The sequence below is a fragment of the Carcharhinus amblyrhynchos genome, chromosome 4 (assembly GCF_965287045.1).
Source record: "Carcharhinus amblyrhynchos chromosome 4, sCarAmb.v2.hapA, whole genome shotgun sequence".
In the NCBI taxonomy this organism is placed as follows: Eukaryota; Metazoa; Chordata; class Chondrichthyes; order Carcharhiniformes; family Carcharhinidae; genus Carcharhinus; species Carcharhinus amblyrhynchos.
The window spans coordinates 85,929,420-85,948,968 of NC_137327.1; the positions used below are offsets into that span (position 1 = coordinate 85,929,420).

The 19,549-nt window shown below is 44.8% G+C and overlaps 1 protein-coding gene and 1 long non-coding RNA gene across 3 annotated transcripts in view; one reads left to right on the plus strand and one right to left on the minus strand.

Annotated features, from left to right (window-relative positions):
• Nucleotides 1-1,115, minus strand: part of las1l (LAS1 like ribosome biogenesis factor) — an 81,621-nt gene extending 80,506 nt beyond the window's left edge. The window contains exon 1 of the mRNA XM_080187449.1: nt 962-1,115. Coding sequence (XP_080043575.1) covers nt 962-1,104 — 143 coding nt within the window. The 5' untranslated portion in view covers nt 1,105-1,115. The remainder of the gene's footprint in view (nt 1-961) is intronic.
• Nucleotides 1,116-1,331: 216 nt separating this feature from the next.
• LOC145342657 (uncharacterized) overlaps nt 1,332-19,549 on the plus strand; it is a 30,593-nt gene continuing 12,375 nt past the window's right edge. For both annotated transcript variants that reach the window (XR_013886586.1, XR_013886587.1), the window contains exon 1: nt 1,332-1,421. This is a non-coding gene — a long non-coding RNA (uncharacterized LOC145342657). The remainder of the gene's footprint in view (nt 1,422-19,549) is intronic.

A 19,549-nucleotide genomic window follows, 5' to 3' on the forward strand; every position in this document is an offset into this window, starting at 1 on the left:
ATTTCAGAACCCATAGAATCCGAGTGAAAGAACATCAACCTTGCTACTGAGGGACTCCTGGTGGTGAGGCAGTGGGGCGGTGGGAGAGTGCATGACGGCCTGAAATTCTTAAGCTAACATTCAATTCACTTCACTTTAAGCCTTAGAGTAAGTAATCCACACAATAAGCAATATAGAAAATAAATCTGGGCACAGTAGTAGAGTGGTTAGCACTGCTGACTCACTGTGCCAGGAACCCACGTTCAATTCCAGCCTTAGGTCTGTGTGGGGTTTGCACATTCTTCACTTGTCTACATGGGTTTCTTCCAGATGTTCCAGTTTCCTGCCACAGTCCAAAGGTGTGCAGGGTTAAGTGGATTGGATATGGTAAATTGTCCCTTAGTTTCGCAAGGTTGTAAAGAGGTTAAGGGAATTAGTGAGGTAAAATACATGAGGTTACAGTGATAGGGCCTGGTTAAGAGTCACTGCAAACTTGATAGGCCTAATGGCCTCCTTCTGCACTGTAGGGATTCTATGATTCAGTAGCTCAAATTATGCAAAGAAAAGCAGCACAATTTCAAACTGAAAAAAAAATTCAGCATGGTCAGGAAATTGCTTTAAACACGAAGAATAAAATTACAGAAAAGACTCTTCGATGCACTAGTGGATGTGGAGCACAGCATAAGATACTGGAAATATACTCAGATTCATAAGACAGAGCAAGGCAGGTTAACATTACAAATGTAAACATCAACATCAAAGATTCTCTTTATCCAGGAACTCACAATTCATTTACAGTTTTTTCTTTAATTTACATTCCAGCACTGGCATGTTTACATAGAACGGTAAGCAAATGGAATAATTGATTAAAAAGCCGAAAAGTAGATCTGAGTTGTGTTAAGGTAAAGAAGGTCGGCCTCTCTCACCCACAACTCGAGGATCTCAGGCCCCCTCCCCCCGACCCTTTCTCACTGCCGCCTACCTGCACTTCCAGGCAGAGATCCTGTCCAGGGCATACCGCTGCAACTTGCTGTCCCTGCTGTACAGGTACTCGATCACCTGGTCCCACTCGGCCCGGTTGAACCAGGCCACCCCCTGACCGCTCCTTCGCCCTCCCGCCACCATCGCCGCCGCTCTCAGAGCCCCACACGCCTGCGCGCCCGCCCAACCACGGGATTGGCAGAGGCGCCAGCCAATCAGCCCCCGCTCCGGTCGCTGCCCCGCCTCATCATCTCGCCGGCTAGCCAATGGGAATGAAGCCGTGGTGGGAGTTTATAGTGGGCGGTTAGAGCGGCTTGGAAGTGTGCAATGCCGGGATCGTTCCGATGCGAGTGCTCTGCTCCATGAACAAGGGTTCCGGGGCTGAGGCGAAAAGAGAGAAGTGGATCCGATCTGATCAGCTCGCCGCCCCCGTCAATCAGCGTGGCGAGCCAGGAACAGAGGTATGGTGAGACGCCAAAAACAGAGTAGCACAATGATTAACACTGCTGCCTCAATAGTGTCAGGGATCCAGATTCAATTCCCAGCTTCGGTCACCGGCTGTGTGGAATTTACACGTTCTCCTCGTGTCTGCATGGTTTCTGCTGGGGACTCTGGTTTCCTGGGAGACGTGCTGGTGCATTGGCCATGCTAAATTCACTGAGCTGCCAAACAAAATTACCACCTGGTGCAGAGAGGGGAAGGTCGGGATGGCGACCTCCTCGTGAACCTGATCCTGGGCCTGGCGAAACATGCCATTTACAGGTCCAGGCAGCGAGCGATCGAGGGGGCTGTCCATCCTAACTGTCTGCCCCCCTACCGCAGCTACGTTCGCGGCCAGGTGTCCCTAAAGAGGGAGCATGCAGTGTTCACGGGCACAGTTGATGCCTTCCGTGCCCGTTGGGCACCTGCAGGGGCTGGGGTGCATTATTGACCCGAATAATCACATTTTAATTTGATGTTTTTAAGTTTCCTTTGTACTTTAGTTTTGTTTGGGCTGTTCCCCTTTCTTTTGGGGAGCTGCCCCTTTTACTTTGTCCTGATTTACTTTGAGTTTGTTTATTTGGTTTGACCTTAAAAGAGGCCAAACAAAGTTACCATAAGAAATCTTACAACACCAGGTCCAACTCCGGCATCTCCACTTCAAAACAAAGTTACCACCATGAATGATAAAATCCTTCTCATTTGGGTAGGAAATCTGGCTAATGGTATTTAGCAAACTCATAGTTTAAAAATTCATTCTAACATGTGGTGTGAGCAGCTCCAGACTGTTTATTAGCTTCAAAATGTTTCAAAATTGAGGTGGTAAATAAATTAAAGGACACAATTTTGATGGATTTTACACCTGGCATCCCACTTAATCGTCTTGACAGTTTAAATTGCTTTTCTATCTTTGAGCATTAACCTTTTGTAAGTGAAAGTTTAAATTCATAGAAAAATCCTTTATTTTTAAACATACCGACACTGTCTTTTTCTCTTTGGGGAATAATATGGGGGAAATGGTCAAAAGAGACCCAAGCTGATTATCAGTCTGTTAAACCATGTTGAATGTTTCTTCCGTGGCCAACAAGTTCTGGTCTTGGACTCAAGCCCAGAGCTTCTGGTAGGGATGATGCAACTCTGTCACAAGGCTGTAAAATTCATCAGATGAAGCCCACCTTTTTGAATTAAATAGGTAGAAGTCTCAATTACAGAGAGATCTGATAAATGTTTTCAAAATTATGAAACATTTTAAAAGGTAAGTGGTGAAAAGTAGTTTACTCAATTTAGTAAATCAGTGTGAAAGTGGAATAGATTAATGGTAGAATAGTAAAGGAATAAGCTAGAACAATATTTTTCATGTAAAAAAAATCTGGAATTAAGAATCTACTCACGACTGTGAAACCATTGTCAATTGTAGGAAAAAAATATCTGGTTCAGTAATGTCCTTTAGGGAAGGAAATCAGATTGCCCAATCTGGCCTACATGTCACTCCAGAGCCATAACAATGTGGTTGACTCTCAGCTGCCCTCCAAGGACAACTAGGATGGGCAATAAATGCCAGCCAGTCGGCAACACCCATGCTCCACAAATGAATAACTAAAAAATATATTTATAAAGGATTAGTAGAACATGGAATGTTTTATCACAAGTGCCAGTCTAAGCAGAGGCTGTAATTTTATTTAAAATGGAAGTTAATATTAATTCTAACTTTTTGAAAAGAAAGGATATAAAAGGAAATGGTAAATCAAACAAGGATCCCTCTGTGGTGGCATATACATTGTGAGCCAGATGCCATTCCCCTGTTGTGAATTTTATTGAAAGAAATCTCACAACACCAGCTTAAAGTCCAACAGGTTTAATTGTAGCAAACGCCACAAGCTTTCGGAACACGCTGTTCCTTCATCAGATGGGTGGGAATTCTAATCACAAACAGGGCACAAAGACACAAACTCAATTTACATGAATAATGATTGGAATGTGAGTCTTTACAGCTAATCAAGTCTTAAACATACAGACAATGTGAGTGGAGAGAGCATTAAGCACAGGTTAAAAGGATGTGTATTGTTTCCAGTAGGAAAGTTAGTGAGCTTTTGCACATCCAGGCAAGTTGTGGGGGTTACAGATAGTGTGACATGAACTCAAGATCGCAGTTGAGTCCGTCCTCATGTGCGTGGAATTTGGCTATCAATCTCTGCTCAGCAACTCTGTGCTGTCATGTGTCGTGAAGGCCGCCTTGGAGAACGCTTACCCGAAGATCAGAGACGAATGTCCGTGACCGCTGAAGTGTTCCCCAACAGGAAGAGAACAGTCTTTCCTGATGATTATCGAGCGATGTTCATTCATCCGTTGTCGTAGCGTCTGCATGATGTCCCCAATGTACCATGCCTTGGGACATCCTTTCCTGCAGCGTATTAGGTTTGACAACATTGGCCGAGTTGCAAGAGTATGTGCCGTGTACTTGGTGATGGTATTCTCACGTGAGATGATGGCATCCGCATCGATGATCCGGCACGTCTTAGAGGTTGCTATGGCAGGGCTGTGTGGTGTCGTGGTCACTATTCTCCTGAAGGCTGGGTAGTTTGCTGTGGACAATGGTCTGTTTGAGGTTGTGCGGTTGTTTGAAGGCAAGAAGTGGCCTTGGCGAGATGTTCGTCTTCATCAATGACAGGTTGAAGGCTCCGGAGAAGATGTTGTAGGCTCCTGGCTCTGGGGAAGTAGTGGACGACGAAGGGTACTGTGTCCCGTGTTTGTCTTCTGAGGAGGTCGGTGCAGTTTTTGGCTGTGGCGCGTCGGAACTGTCGATCAATGAGCCAAGCATCATATTCTGTTCTGAAAAGGGCATCTGGAGGTGTCTGTTGCGATCCTCCTCATCTGAGTAGATCCTGTGTATACAGAGGGCTTGTCCGTAGGGGGTGGCTTCTTTAATGTGTTTAGGGTGGAAGCTGTAGAAATGGAGCATTGTGAGGTTATCCGTGGGCTTGCAGTACATGTCACACTATCTGTAACCCCCACAACTTGCCTGGACATGCAAAATCTCACTAACTTTCCTGTCTGGAAACAGTACACATCCTTTTAACCTGTGCTTAATGCTCTCTCCACTCACACTGTCTGTACCTTTAAGACTTGATTAGCTGTAAAGATTCACATTCCAATCATTATTCATGTAAATTGAGTTTGTGTCTTTGTGCCCTGTTTGTGATTAGAACTCTCACCCACCTGACGAAGGAACAGCGTGTTCCGAAAGTTTGTGGCGTTTGCTACAAATAAACCTGTTGGACTTTAAGTTGCTGTTGTGAGATTTCTTTCTGTTTTTACTCCAGTCCAACACCGGCATCTCCACATTGTGAATTTTATTGATCATATACATTGTTTTGGGCTGAATTTGAACCAGGAAACTCTCAAAAAATCTAATTACACTACAGGAATCCATCAATAAATCCATCCATTTTTAATGATGGAAATTGTACAAGTTAAGATGACATATTTCTCTTATCAAGCCATGATTGCAATTAGTATTTAACCATCAACAGCAAACGGAAATACTGAACTGAGAGTCAGCTGGACTTAATTGGTAGCATTGACAGCTGTGAGTCAGAAAGTTGTGATTATGAGTTCCACAACAGAACTTGAACTCATAATCTTGGTCACAAGCAAGTGATAACGAGGTGCTATTTTCTGTTTAGGTTCCTGGCTGATATTCCAGTAGGCAAAGTTGAGGTGGAGACGTGAGTAGGGGGGGTTTGGGAAGTGGGGTAGGGGTGTCACTCTTTTATTGCTGTTGGAGTTTCTCACTTGTTACATTTTTTCTTCTCTGAAAAATTCAGTTTATGTTTTTCCTAAGCTGCTGGTGGATCTCTCATTGACAAATCCTGGGGATAGTACCATTATTGCAAAAGAAGCAGTTACCATTTATGAATAATGTAGCTTGGTATCAATAAAAGAGAATGACATGGTTTTGTGAGCCACATAGTTGATTTGTTTTGTAAATGCAATAATTTCTTTATTATCCATTTTGCTAACATCAGTTCATGTGATTAATTATCACATTAATTATCCTTAGAGAATCAACATTAATTATGTGTTAATTATCCTTAGAGAATCAACATTGGGCCTCCAATTTCACCATTGCTACAGTCACTCTGTCTATTGAATCACAGATTTGTTATCATTGCATCGCTACAGTGAAGAAGAAAACCACCGGCTCTCCAAATGAGCATTCCCCTGCATTTTCCCCGTACTCCTGAATATTGTTTCTATTCAAGTAATCATACATTGCCCTATTCAATGACTTATTTGAATCTGACTCGATAATCTGCGCTTTACGGCTCAATGACTCTATGACACTTCCAAGCAGTGCATTCCAGACCCAAACCACAAGTTTCTCACATCACATTTGCTTCTTTTGAAAACCACCTTAAATCTGTGCCGTCTCATTCTTAATCCTTTCACAAGAAAAAATAATCTCTATCTACTCTATCCAACCTCCACATGATTTTAAATACCTCTATCAAATCTCCTCTCAGCCTCCTTCTCTCCAAGGAGAACAGTCCCAATCTCTCCAATCTATCCTCATAACTGAAGTTTCACATCCCTGGAACCATTCTTATAAACCTCTTCTGCACCCTCTTCAATGCGTTCACATCCTTCCTATAGAGTGGCACCCAGAATTGTGTACAGTATTCCTGGAGTTTAACTAGTGTTTTGTACAAATGGTGCGCAACTTCCTTGTTTTTGTACTCTATGCCCTATCAATAAAGACCAGGATGCTATATATTTTATTAACTGTTCTCTCCACCTGTCCTGCCACCTTCAATAATCGATTCACAAATGCATCCAGGTCTCTGCTCCTGCATCCCTTTTATAATTTTGCCCCCTATTTTGTATTGTCTCTCCCTGTTCTCCCTACCAAAATGCGGCGCCTCGCACTTCACCACATTGAACTTCATCTGCCACCTATCTGTCCACACCACCAATTTGTCTATGTCACTTTAAAGTTCTATCTTAGCCTTTTCACTGTTTACAATACTCCCAGATTTGTATTATCCATAAACTTTGGAATAGACAAATTGGCAGTGTGGACAGATAGGTGGCAGATGAAGTTCAATGCACACCAAGATCTATATCATTGATGTACATCAGGGAAAGCTAGCTTCCCAATATCCACTCCTGGGGAACACTACAAACTTTACTCCAGCCTGAAAAATATCAATTGACCATTATTCCCTGTTTCCTATTATTCAGCTAATTTTTCTTATCCACATTGTTACTGTCCCCTTTATTCCATGATCTATAACTTTCCTCAAAAGTCTGGTGTGCTACTGTATTGAATGCCTTATGGAAGTCCAAGTACATCACATCAACAGCGTTACCCTCATCGACCCTTTCTGTTACCTCTGCAAAAAATTCCTGCAAGTTAGTTAAGCACTATTTCCTTTTTAGAAATCCATGCTGATTCTTCCTAATCAACCCACATATTTCCATACGACTATTAATTTTATCCTGAGTAATTGTTTCTGGAAGTTCCCCACTCCTGATGTTAACCTGACTATCCCGTAATTGCTGGGGCTATCCTTGCAAACTTTTTTGAACTAGGGGCATAACATTTGCAGTTCGCCAGTCCTTTGGCAACTGCCTTGAGTCAAGAAAACAGAAGATGCAGATGCAATTAAAGAAATACAAAAACAAAACCTATATATACAGCATCTTTCATGATGTTTCAAATTGCTTAACAGCCAATTTTGATTTATAGTCAGTAGGATGATAAAGGCAACATTATCAATGGTGGAGCAGGCTCGAGGTGCAAAATATCTTATCCCTGATCCTAATACATATATTTGTATGTCATTCTCGATCGATGTGATGAGCCTTTGTCATCCATCATTATCTTGCAAACATAGGTTAGAATCATGGCCACTGTTTATTTTGTTGCTAATAGAAGTCTATTCTGAGTAGGCTTTGTAGGATGAAATTACCAGAACAGAAATGTGCAATGGACTCACAATGAATCAGTAACATGTTTCATCCTACACATGATTCTCAAGAGATGGGAACCCATGGAAGAAGTCAGAGGGAAGTACAGTGGGGACAGAAGCAAAATGCAGCAAAGGGAAACATGAAAGGCAGAGAAACCAAAGACAAAAATCAAAAGGGCAACAGTACAGAGTATAGAGACTGTGGAGAACTCAGTGAATTGGTCCAGTAAGGCTGAGAGAAATGAAACACAGGGAGATTGTACAAAACATGTCAGAACAGATGGTCTGAGGTGTGTTTGCTTTAACACAAGGAGTATGACAGGTAAGGCAGGTGAATTTAAAGTTTGGATTACTACATGGAACTGTGCTGTTGTGGTAGTTACAGAGACTTGGATAAAAGAAGGGCAGGACTGGCAGCTTAGCATTCCAGAATATAGATGCCTCAGGTGAGATAGAAAGGGTGACAAAAGAGGGGGGGGATTTGCTTTACTGATTAGGGAGAATGTCACAGCTATGAAAAGGAAGGACACCTTGGTGGGATCATGCAGTGAGGCCACATGAGTAGAACTTAGGAAGAGGAACAGTGCGATCACGCTGCTGGGATTGTACTTCAGACCTCCCAACAGCCAGAGTGAAGTGGAGGGACTGATATGTCAGCAGATTATGGGAAGATGTAAAAACAAGATGTTGCTGTAATGGATGATTTTAACTTCCTCAACATAGACTGGGATTCCTTTAATGCCAGGAAAGGGAAGAGTTGTATTAGTGTGTCCAAGAGGGCTTTCTGATGCAATATGTAGATAGTCCAACTCGGGAAGGTGCTATCCTAGACCTGGTTCTGGAAAACAGGTGTTTGATGTCTCAGTGGTAGACCATTTTGGGAACAGTAATAACTGTTCTATAAGTTTTACTTGTAGAAAAGGATAGAAGTAGTCCCACAGTGAAAGCACTGAACTGGCTCTGCTGCACAGAACAGCAGGAAAAAGACAAATCCACAAATGTGGATTTGTGGGAGTCTTTTAAAAGTCAGTTGTTAACAATTCAGGACAAATATGTCTCTGTAAAAATGAAGGATAAAGATGGCAAGATTCGGGAATCTTAGATGACAGAAGAGATTGTGAGCTTATTGAAAAAGAAGGAGGCAAACATAAATTTCAGGAAATTGAAAATGGATAAGGCTCACGAGGAATACAAAAATAGCAGGAAAGAGCTTAAAACAGGGATTTAGGAGAGCTAAAAGGGGCCATGAAATGTCCTTGGTGGGCAAGATTAAGGAGAATCCTACAGCTTCTTATGCATATCGAAGGATGAAGGGGATTGCTAAGGAAAGGGTGGGGTCCACTCAAGGACAGTGCAGGGAATTTGTGTGTGGAGTCAGGAGAGGTGAGTGAGGTCCATAACGAGTACTTTGCATCAATATTCACAAAGGAGAAGGATGTGGTGGATGGGGAGTGTAGAAAGAAGGATGTTTGCATTCTCGGACATGTTAAGGTAAAAAGGGAGGAGATATTGGAGGTTTTGAAAAACATTAAGGTAGACAAGTCCCCAGGGCCAGATGAGGTCTATCCCAGAATACCGAGAGAGGCAAGGGTAGAAACTGTTGAGGCTTTGGCCAAAATCTTTGTATTCTCTTTAGCCACGAGCGAAGCACCAGAGGATTGGAGAGTAGTGAACAGTGATACTCTCTGTTTAAAAACAGCAGAAGAGACAATCCGGGAAATTACAGGCTTGCGAGCCTTACATCAGTGTGGGGGAGAGGGGTGTTGGAGGAAGTGACAAGAAAAAATGACCAGGACAGGGCAGTGGATGTCGTATATGTGGACTTTAGTAAAGCCTTTGATAAAGTTCCTCCTGGCAGGCTGATATAGAAGGTGAAGTCATATGGGATCTGAGGTGAGCTGGTAAGATGGATACAAAACTGGCTTGGGTAAAGAAAGCAGAAAGTAGCAGTGGAAGGATACTTTTCTAACTGGAGGTCTGTGATAAGCAGTGCCGGGGCCTCTGTTATTTAATATATGTTAATATACAGAAATGATTTGGAGGAAATGTAGGTGGACTGATAAGTAAATTTGCAGATGATACAAAAATTGTGGAGTAGCAGATAGTGAGGAGGATATAAATTGGCTGGATACCTGGACTGAAAGATGGCAGGTGGGATTTAACCCAGACAAATGTGAAGTGATACAATTTGGAAGGTCTACTGCCAAAGGAGAGTATACAGTAAATGATAGAGCCCTTAGAAATATTAGTATCCAGAGGGATCTAGGTGTGTAGATCCACAGTTCCCTGAAGGTGGTAACACAGGTGGACAAGTTGACCAAGGAGGCGTATTGCGTGCTGGCCTTCATTGGTCAGAGTGTTGGGTATTGGAATTGGAAGATAACGTTGCAGCTGTATAAGACTTTGGTTAGGCCTCATTTGGAGTATTGTGTATAATTCTGCTCACCACACTACTGGAAGAATGTTGATGCATTGGAAAGGGGGCAGAAGAGATTTACCATGCCTGGTTTGGAGGATATGGACTATAAAGAATTGTTGAACAAACTTGGATTGTTTTCACTGGAGCATCATAGGATGGGGGGGGACCTAATAGAAGTTTACAAGATTATGACAGAATAATCGATAGAATGGATAAGCAGAGTCTTTTTCCCAGGGCCATAGAGTCAATTACTTGGGAGCATAGGTTGAACATGAGAGGGGGAAAGTTTGAGGGAGATGTAAGGGGCAAGTTTTTCACAGAGGGCAAATGCTTGGAACTTGCTGCCGGAGAAGGTGGTGGAAGCAGATTCTATCACAACGTTCAAGAGGCATCTAGATAAATACATGACTAGGCAAGGAATAGATGGATACGGGCCATATAGACATAAGAAAATATTAGATTAGCGAGGTATCTGTGTCGGCACAGACTTGGTGGGCCAAAGCATCTGTTCCTGTGCTGTAGTGTTCTTTGTTCTTCTAGAGAGTGGAAAAGGCCGTGTGCAGTTCTTCTGGGTTGCAAAAATGAATCTTTTCCCCAAAATGAATTTACTGCTCCAAACAGACATGTGTCAATATGCAGAATTTATTAATGAGGGCTGATGCAGTCACCAAAATCAGTGTATTCGCCGACACTAGTTATTTATAAATAAGTTTATTGGATATTTTGCTATCAAATTAACAATATTGCACAAAGTTAATAGAGTAAAATTTGTACCCTCTGGATTATTTAATATTCACAATGGTATCGCCTATCAGGTGCAGACAAACTAACACTGAATTTTTTCTTTGCTACTCTAAATATTAATGACTCAAGTTGCATTCATATATTGGGCGATATCGGTAACCAGATACCAACGATTGGGGTTAAAATTTGTCAGTACATTGCTGTGATTGGGGAATTGATTGGTGAATCTTGAAAGAGGCAAAAATGTAATGCACGATTGAGGGGGAGGGTTAAATGGGGAGAGATTAAGTGAGGCAGAGTGGGTGGGGGATAAGGGACCTCGAAAGAGGAGAAGAATCATAATTTCTCTCCCTGGCACTGTTTCTCTGCGTGTGTGATCAGGAAATCTATGAAGGCCCACATACAGTTTTTCCTCTCTTCCTCATGTTCTATCCTCTCTGCTGCAAAGAGGGGAAGGCATGTGAGTGACTGGAATGGTGTGTGTTCACCTAATGCATGCAGTGCCACTGGTGAGGTGCGAGGGACAGCATGAAATTGAATTTGAATGAGGGTGGGTGGTGATGATGGATGGATTGATGGGGATCTGAGGAAATGCATAGAAAGAGAAGGTGCGAGGGGTGATGTGATGGAGTGGGTTTGACAAAACAGTTACAAAGGTTGGGGTGGTGTTTATGCACACCACAGGATACAGCTAAATGTGCAATTGTAGTTGCTTCCTGCCCTGAATCCAAGGGTGCAGTACAGTGCTCCTTCAGCCACGCTTTCTTAGTATTGGCAGCAGGTTTCTTCCTCCTTTTTCTGGGGAAAGATTTCCCTTTATGCCTCCTTGTTTACCTCAGCAGCACAGCTTTTCAAGTTGGTCTTTTAAATATTGGAGTTGAAATCACATCATGAGGGTCTTCATCACACTCACTGTCGCATATTGGACACCAAATTCCCGCAAGTAAAATGCTGGCAAGCTGGCTGAAAAAGCCATTGGCATACACTGTAACACTACATTGTGCAGTCACTCATTTCCTTCTTTATGAACAGTATGTTTTGTCTATATAGCACGCAAGAAACAATACTTCTCACTGTATGCTAATACACATGACAATAATAAATCAAACCAAACCAAATCAAAATGTTGAATTCTTTTCTGGGTATGACGTTGGACCTCGTTTCACCTCTTCACTGCCAATATGCCTTTACAGCAGGGCCCAAATATATATATTTTTATAAAATGCAAGTCTAAATTTTTGCATTTATTCCTGCGTCCCTCAAGTTAGAGCATTAATTTATTAATTTTCAATTACTTTTCCACAGTCAGAGTAAATATCGAAGCTCAAACCATTATTCCACCTAATACCTTTTCCTGGTCTTCAAGTTTTGAATGAAATAAATAGTAGCATTTCCAAGCTGCATAGGAATACATAGGAACAGCATAGAAAAATATTACCCATGTTTGTCAATTGCATGTACAGAATCTGCTATACACACATACAGCCATTAGAGGGCAGTGGAAATGAGCAGCCCAACAAATTTTGCAAAACTGATATGTAACAACAGATTGGCGCCAAAAAAAACTTATTTTTAATCATAAAACTTTTCAGTTTTGGAGGAGAATAAAATAATTTTCACACCAGGAAAAGACTGTTAGGCCAAATAAGCAGGGCCTTTGTGACATTATGGAACCGATTTTACCATCAGGTTGCGCCCATTTTCGGGAGCAAAAACTTGGTAAAGTTGGGCATGAGGTGAATAGCACAATCCGCGACCGCCTCCTCACCTGTTCCCCCTTTACAAAGTGCCTAAAATGGCCATGATCAGGACCGCGCCCAATACGGATGCGATGGCAATTTAAATGTATTTGAATGTGTTTAAATTGAATTAATGGGCTGCACTTCCCCCTTTTACCATTGCATTCGCCAATCAGGAATTGGCAAGATTCAGACATGCTCACTAAAAGTCTGATCGGCGCTCCATCAGTGAGGGTTAATGAGGAGGTAAATGCACAACGTCCGACGGCTCTCTGCTGCTCACGGATGTCCTTTCATTGCAGCCATTTTCTGCCTCAGGTTGGTGGCAGCTCTGTGAGTGTGTGGGGGGGCTGTTGCTCAGCAGGGTCTCCGATATCCGACTTGCAGCACAGAGCAGGGTCTCAGCACTGACCTTGGGTCTCACGGTGCTTCTGGGTCCGAGTGCACCCAGCTCACTTCCAGCTGAAGGATGTGCACAAAGCCCTTGCAAATTGCACTGCTGCAGCCTCTCAACTTTGCAAGGAGTTGTGATTATGGGGACCATGTGGCTGGGATTATTGGGGGAGCTATGATTGTGGGGAGCATGTGGCTGGGGGAGTTGGGGGTATGGACAGTGACTGCGGATGTGCTAGTGCGATGTTGAGGGGTTAACATCCCATGAATCTCCTATGATCTTGGCCATTTGTGAAAAAGGTTTTGCAAGCTGAGATCATGCAAAATTGCAAATGCAGCTGGTTGCTTTAAGATAAAGTGAAAGGTCTCCATTAGCTTAAAAGCTGTGATTAACTGCATTTTGTTTGCAACAACCTGTGCTGATATCAGTACATATTTCCTATTCTGAACTGTCACCCTGGCCTTGTAAATAACGAAACTCTTGCTTTATTAAATCAGTCTAGACTGGACTTGGCTAAATGCTGTCCTTGTATGAAGGAGATAACATTCACCTTATGGGCAAAGTAACGTCCCAAAATATATATGAGAACGGTTGCTATCTCACACTGGAGCAATGGTGGATGTGCAGTTTTGATGGCAACCGGCGGGGGGTGTCGTGGGCGGGGGGGGGGGGGGGGGGGTGGGTTTTGACATTTTTACTCACATACTGTATTTGTACTTACTTTTGCTGTTGCTAAGCATGTGATCGAAGTGAAGTTATACTGTGCGTACGTGACTAATTGCTATAAAAAGAGTACAAAGGGGGATTCCACACCCCCCCCTGCATTTGCTTGAAAATAAAGGACTGGGTTTTCTTATACAGATCAGTGTCTTGCTCTTGCATCAAGTACGTAAGGGTCTCTGAAAAATGAACCTGACACTAGGGGCAAGCAGGGTTCATTCCATAAGCTCTACATGTGTTCCTCTCCATTTTCCCCTCCCCTCCCCTCTTCTGAATGACAAGATGGCTTTTGCGATGCAACCAATTGATCTTGCTGTTCTTTTGGATGCTGCTCGTGCTGAAGAGGAGGAGCTGGAGGAGGAATTGTGGGCACAGGAGGCCCGGACCTTACCACATGCAAGAGTAGAGGGAGATGACGACGAGAGGCCAGAGGTGGCCACCATTCACCCGGGGGGTTGGGGGGAGGGAGAGCAGGAGAAGGAGGGAGCAAAGACCCTGGCAATTCCATGCACGAGTGTGATTTGAACAGATGTCGGACACCATGTGCCACCAATGTCTCCGACTCCAAAAGGAGACAATGCAACACCTGTGCCACCTGTTGCAGAACCTGACACCTGGAAGCACACTTTCGGTGGCTGTCAAATTGACAGCTACTGTGAACTTTTATGCGACTGGCTCCTTCCAAACCCCAGGCGTAGATGTACATGGCATTTCCCAGTCAGCTGTGCACACCTGCATCAAGCAGGTCACAGAAGCCCTGTCTGCCCGGGCCGGGGAGTACATTGAATTTAACCTGGATCAGATACATCAAGAAGCCCGGGCTGCAGGGTTCACAACCATTGTGGGAATGCCTAATGTTCAGGGGCCATCGACTGCACCCACATCACCCTCAAGGCCCCGCTGCAGAATCCATGGAGATTTGTAAATAGGAAGTGGTTCCACTCCCTGAATGTTCAGATAGTGTGTGACCATAATATGACAATCCTGCACATCTGCGCCAGATATCAAGGCAGTATGCATGACAGCTTCATTGTCAGGACCTCCCGGAGGCGTTTGAGGACGAGCCCAGGCTGTGGGGGTGGCTCCTGGGTGATTTGGGTTACCAGCTTCGGACATGGCTGATGATGCCTGTGACTGAGGCAGAGACCTGCTATAATGAGGCCCATGTAGCCACCCACGCAATAGTGAAGAGGGGCATTAGGCTCTTCAAAATGCGATTCCAGTGCCTGGACCAATCTGGCAGGACCGTCCAATACAGCCCTGTGATCTCTTCCCGCACAGTTCTCGTGTGCTGTGCCCTGCACAATCTGGCTGTACAGAGAGGTGAGCCCTTGGGAAGGAGGACGTGGAGGCTGACCGGCTGGCCTTAGCTGGGGAGGATGATCAGCAGGAGGAAGAGGAGGAAAAGGATGATGAGGAAGAACATGCCGAGGAACACCAACCAGGCACTCAAGAGCTGGCAGTCCAAATGAGGCATGCAAGGGCAGCAAGAAAGGCCCTGATCACCAGGTGGTTCAGTCACTAGGAGTTCGTGTCTGTGGATTCCATCCCCCACCATCGCCCCCAACTCAAATTCCTTCTATCTTCTGCAACATCGTTTCACCAGAGTGGTGGGCCTGGGGACTCTGTAATAGCAAGTTTTTTGGCAGGCAGGAGGGCAATGATGACTCATTAGGCACCATTATGATGATGCCCTAGGGCAAACTAGTCTGACTCCTTCCTACCTGAGCTCTGTATGCACGCTGGCATCTGGACCCATGTCTGTGTCATGGGAGAGGGATCTGAAACCCCCATACAGGACTCTAGGGTGTGGGGTGGGGGAAGGGAGAGAATCGCTTGTGGGGTCTGGGGAACCAATGCCTTTCTTTTCTCTGACACAGCACTGAGGGGCCTCCCCAACTGATTATTAACATGAAGCATCCCTCCGGCGATCATCAATGGAAGAGGATTCATAACTGACACAAGTTAGTCTCAGCTGGATGGTGAAAAAACATTTATTTACAATAAAAGGTGTTTAAATTAGGCGTTCTAATATAAAAACTTGTGAACAGAAAATGTTAAGGTGCTCTAACTAGTGCAGCCCTTCACCTGTGCCATCTCAGTGCAACTACAACTTCCTAACCTTTCGTGGCCTACCGCTACGTCTCAGTGACTCCCCAGAATGTACATCGGAGGAGCCAACTGCCTGCCATGTCCTATGGCCATTGATACTCATGGTGGGCATCCTCTGGAGGCCATGGATCTTGAGGGCCCTGGTTTGCTTCCAGGTGTCTGGAATGTTTCCATGACAACCTGTTCATCCCGATGCCCCAGTGTCAGGAAGGGGAGAGTCAGAAGGTGTAGCCATAGCTGCAGTCTCCTGGCTGGAAGGTCCCAGGATGGTCTCAAGCCCCCACTTTGCTCTCTCAGGGTTTCTGTGCGCTCCTGGATCACTCCATGGGACGGCAGTGCTTCTGTAGTGAATTCCAGAAGCTCTGGCATCACCTGGCCCTGCCAATCCTGGAGGATCACCTGCATCCTACCCATGGTAGTCGATCCCTCAATGTGATGGCCGCCTGAGTTGGGGGCCACTTGTCAATGGCCACATCAAGTGCCCTCTGATTCTAGGCCATGCTTTGCAACCCCTCAGCCATGAACTTCTGAGATTGGGCCAGGTTCTCAAGGACTGCTGCCATATCCCGCTGTGTCTCAGCGCTGTCCCACTGGGTCTCCTGCAAGCTCTCGAGCCTCTTGGCCATGGGTCGCAGAATCTCGAGAAGCCTGTTCAGTCCCTCAGCTGTGGCCTGCTGTGACTCGGCCACTCATGGTGAGAATCCCCTGCCCCAAGCTTTCCACTGCAGACACTACCCTCGCAGTGTTGGCCTGGGAAGCATACAAGACGGACAATAGCTGGTCCGTCTGAAAGCATTGGGACTCCTCCCAACAGCCTCGCAATCAGTCCAGTATGCCCATCAGTCCCTCTTGCCTTCCCTGGCTCTGATGCCAAGGTAGTCTGGGACCTGATGAGTCCTCGCATCTGACAGGCCCCCGCATGCCAGAGATCTCAGACCTCCTCCACCCAATGTACATTATCAGATGTGTCGTGCTCACCAGAGAGTGACCCAGAAGCTTCAACACTAATTGGACCCACTGAGGTGTCAGTATCTGGGATGGTGAGTTGTGAGGTGGAAGCGATGCCAAAACTGTGCCACCCTCAGAAGCCCTTTCACCCATATCCTCCAAGGACTCATCCGAGCTGTCTGGACCAGGAGGGGGCGGGAGCTGTAGCTGGGGCATGTAGACCAGAAGGCCCCGGGGTGTCTGGATCCGTCCCTGCAACACAGGACACAGGTTAAGTGTAAGGGAGGGAGAGGAATCTGGGATGCCAAACACATGATTCACATTCCTCCATTGAACATAGAACAAAGAACCAAGAAAAATACATCACAGGAACAGTCTTTTGGCCCTCCAAGCCTATAGCTACCAGGCTGCCATCTGATTTGTAACATCCTACCCTACTGGGAACCACATGCCTCTATTCTGCACACTTCCTGCAGACAACTTTGCAGCTTTGCGGAGCATACAGAAGACAGTGTGAAAGACACTAGTTACAGGGAGGTTGTCACACCAGACATTCAGACAGGTAGACAGGTGACTGCCAGGAGAGGCAGGCAAGTGGTGCAGGAATCTCCTGTGTCTATTCCCCTTTCAAACAGGTATACCGTTTTGGATGCTGTTGAGGGGGATAGCCTGTCAGAGGGAATATTAGCAGTAGCCAGGCCTGTGGCACCACAGCTGGTTCTGCTGTGGGACAGGGTCAGGCAAAGAGCAAGCAAGCAGTAGTAATAGGGGATTCGCTAGTTTGAGGCACAGACAGGCATTTCTATGGCTACAATTGAGACTCCAGGATAGTGTGTTACCTCCCTGGTGCCAAGGCCAAGGACATCTCTGAGTGACTGCAGGACATTCTTAAGGTGGGGGGGGGGGATGGTGAGCAGCCAGAGGTCATTGTGCATATTGGTACCAATGACATAGGTAGGAAAAGGGACGAGGTCCTGAAGTGTGAATATAGAGAGTTAGGCAGAAGGACCTTGAAGGTAGCAATTTCAGGTCTACTACCAGTCTACGTGCTACTGAGAGTAGGAATAGGAAGATTAGGCAGATGAATATGTGGTTTGAGAGCTGGTGCAGGAGGCAAGGATTTAGACTTTTGGATCATTGGGATCTTTTCTGGGAAGGGTTGACCTGTTCAAGAGAGATGGATTACACCTGAACTGGAGAGGGACTAACATCCTAGCAAGGAGATTTGCTAGAGCCACTCAGGAGGGTTTAAACTAGTTTGGCAGGGAGGTGGGATCCAAAGCAGTGGGGAGACAGAAGGGAAGTTTAAGGACAGCACAAAAGTTAAAGAGAGCACAATAAGTAGTAAAGGCAGTGTTGGTAATCCTAGACAAATCAGGCAAAAGCAAGACAGCGAGCAAGGGAAGTCCAGATTAAACTGCATTTATTTCAATGCAAGAGGCCTGACGGGCAAGGCAGATGAACTCAGGGCATGGATGGGGATGTGGAACTGGGATATAATAGCAATTACTGAAACATGGCTAAGGGAGGGACAAGTCTGGCAGCTCAATGTTCCAGAGTACAGATGCTTAGGAAAGATAGAACAGGAGATAAGAGTGCAGGGGGAGTTGCACTTTTGATTAGGGAAAGCATTACGGCCCTACTGAGAGAGAATATATCCGAGGGTTAGGCCACTGAGTCTATATGGGTAGAACTGATAAATAAGAAGGGGGAAATCACTTTGATAGTGTTGTACTAGAGGCCCCCAAATAGTTGGCAGGAAATTGAGGAGGAAATATGTAAAGACGTTACAGATAGCTCCAAGAAAAATAGAGTGGTAAGAGTCGGAGATTATAACTTTCCCAACATTGACTGGGACAACCGTAGTATTAGAGGGTTGGATGGAGAGAAATTTATTGAATGTATTCAAAAGGAATTTCTGATTCAATATCTGGATGGCCCGACTAGAGAGGGGGCAAAACTTGATCTCCTCTTGGGAAATAAGGAAGGGCAGGTGACAGAAGTGTTAGTGAAGGATCACTTTCGGACCAGTACTCATAATTCTATTAGTTTTAAGATAGCTACAGAGAATGATAGGTCTGGCCCAGAAGTTAAAATTCTAAATTGGGGCAAGTCCAATTTTGATGGTATCAGGCAGGAACTTTCAAAAGGTAATTGGGGGAGTCTGGTGAGTGGCAGGCTTTCAAAAGTGTGTTAACCAGGGTTCAGGGTAAACACATTCCTCTTAGAGTGACGGGCAAGGCTGGCAGAAGTAGGGAACCCTGGATGACTCAGGATATTAAGGCACTGGTCAAGAAGAAGAAAGAGGCAAATGACATGCATTGGCAACTGGGATCAAATGAATCCCTTGAAGAGTATAGGGAGTGTAGGAGTTGAGTTAAGGGAGAAATCAAGAGGGCAAAAAGGGAACATGCGATTGTTTTGGCAGATAAGACAAAGGAGAATCCAAAGAGCTTCGACAAATGCTTAAAGGGCAAAAGAGTAACAAGGAAGAGAGTAAGAACTCTTAAGGATCAACAAGGTCATCTACGTGTGATTCACAAGAGATGGGTGAGATCCTAAATTAATATTTCTCATCAGTATTTATTATTAAGAAAAGCATGGATGTTAGGGAACATGGAGAAATAAATAGTGATGTCTTGAGGAGTATACAGTTTACAGAGAAGGAGGTGCTGCAAGTCTTAAAGTGCACCAAGGTAGATAAATCCCCGGGACCTGATGAAGTGTATCCAATGACATTGTGGGAGGCTAAGGAGGAAATTGGGGGTCCACTAACCAAGATATTTGTATCATTGATAGTCACGTGTGAGATGCCTGAAGATTGGAGAGAGGCAAATGTTGTGCCTTTGTTTCAAAAGGGCTGCAGAAAATTGCCTGGGAACTACAGGCTGGTGAGCTCACATCTGTGATGGGTAAATTGTTGGAAGGTATTTTGAGAGATAGGATCTACAGGCATTTAGAGATGCGATGGAAACTGCTAAGCTGTTATAATTGCAGTATGATAAGCTCAGTTGGGCAGTTTCTGTTATAAATGCAGACAAAGTTATTTAAGATGTAAATA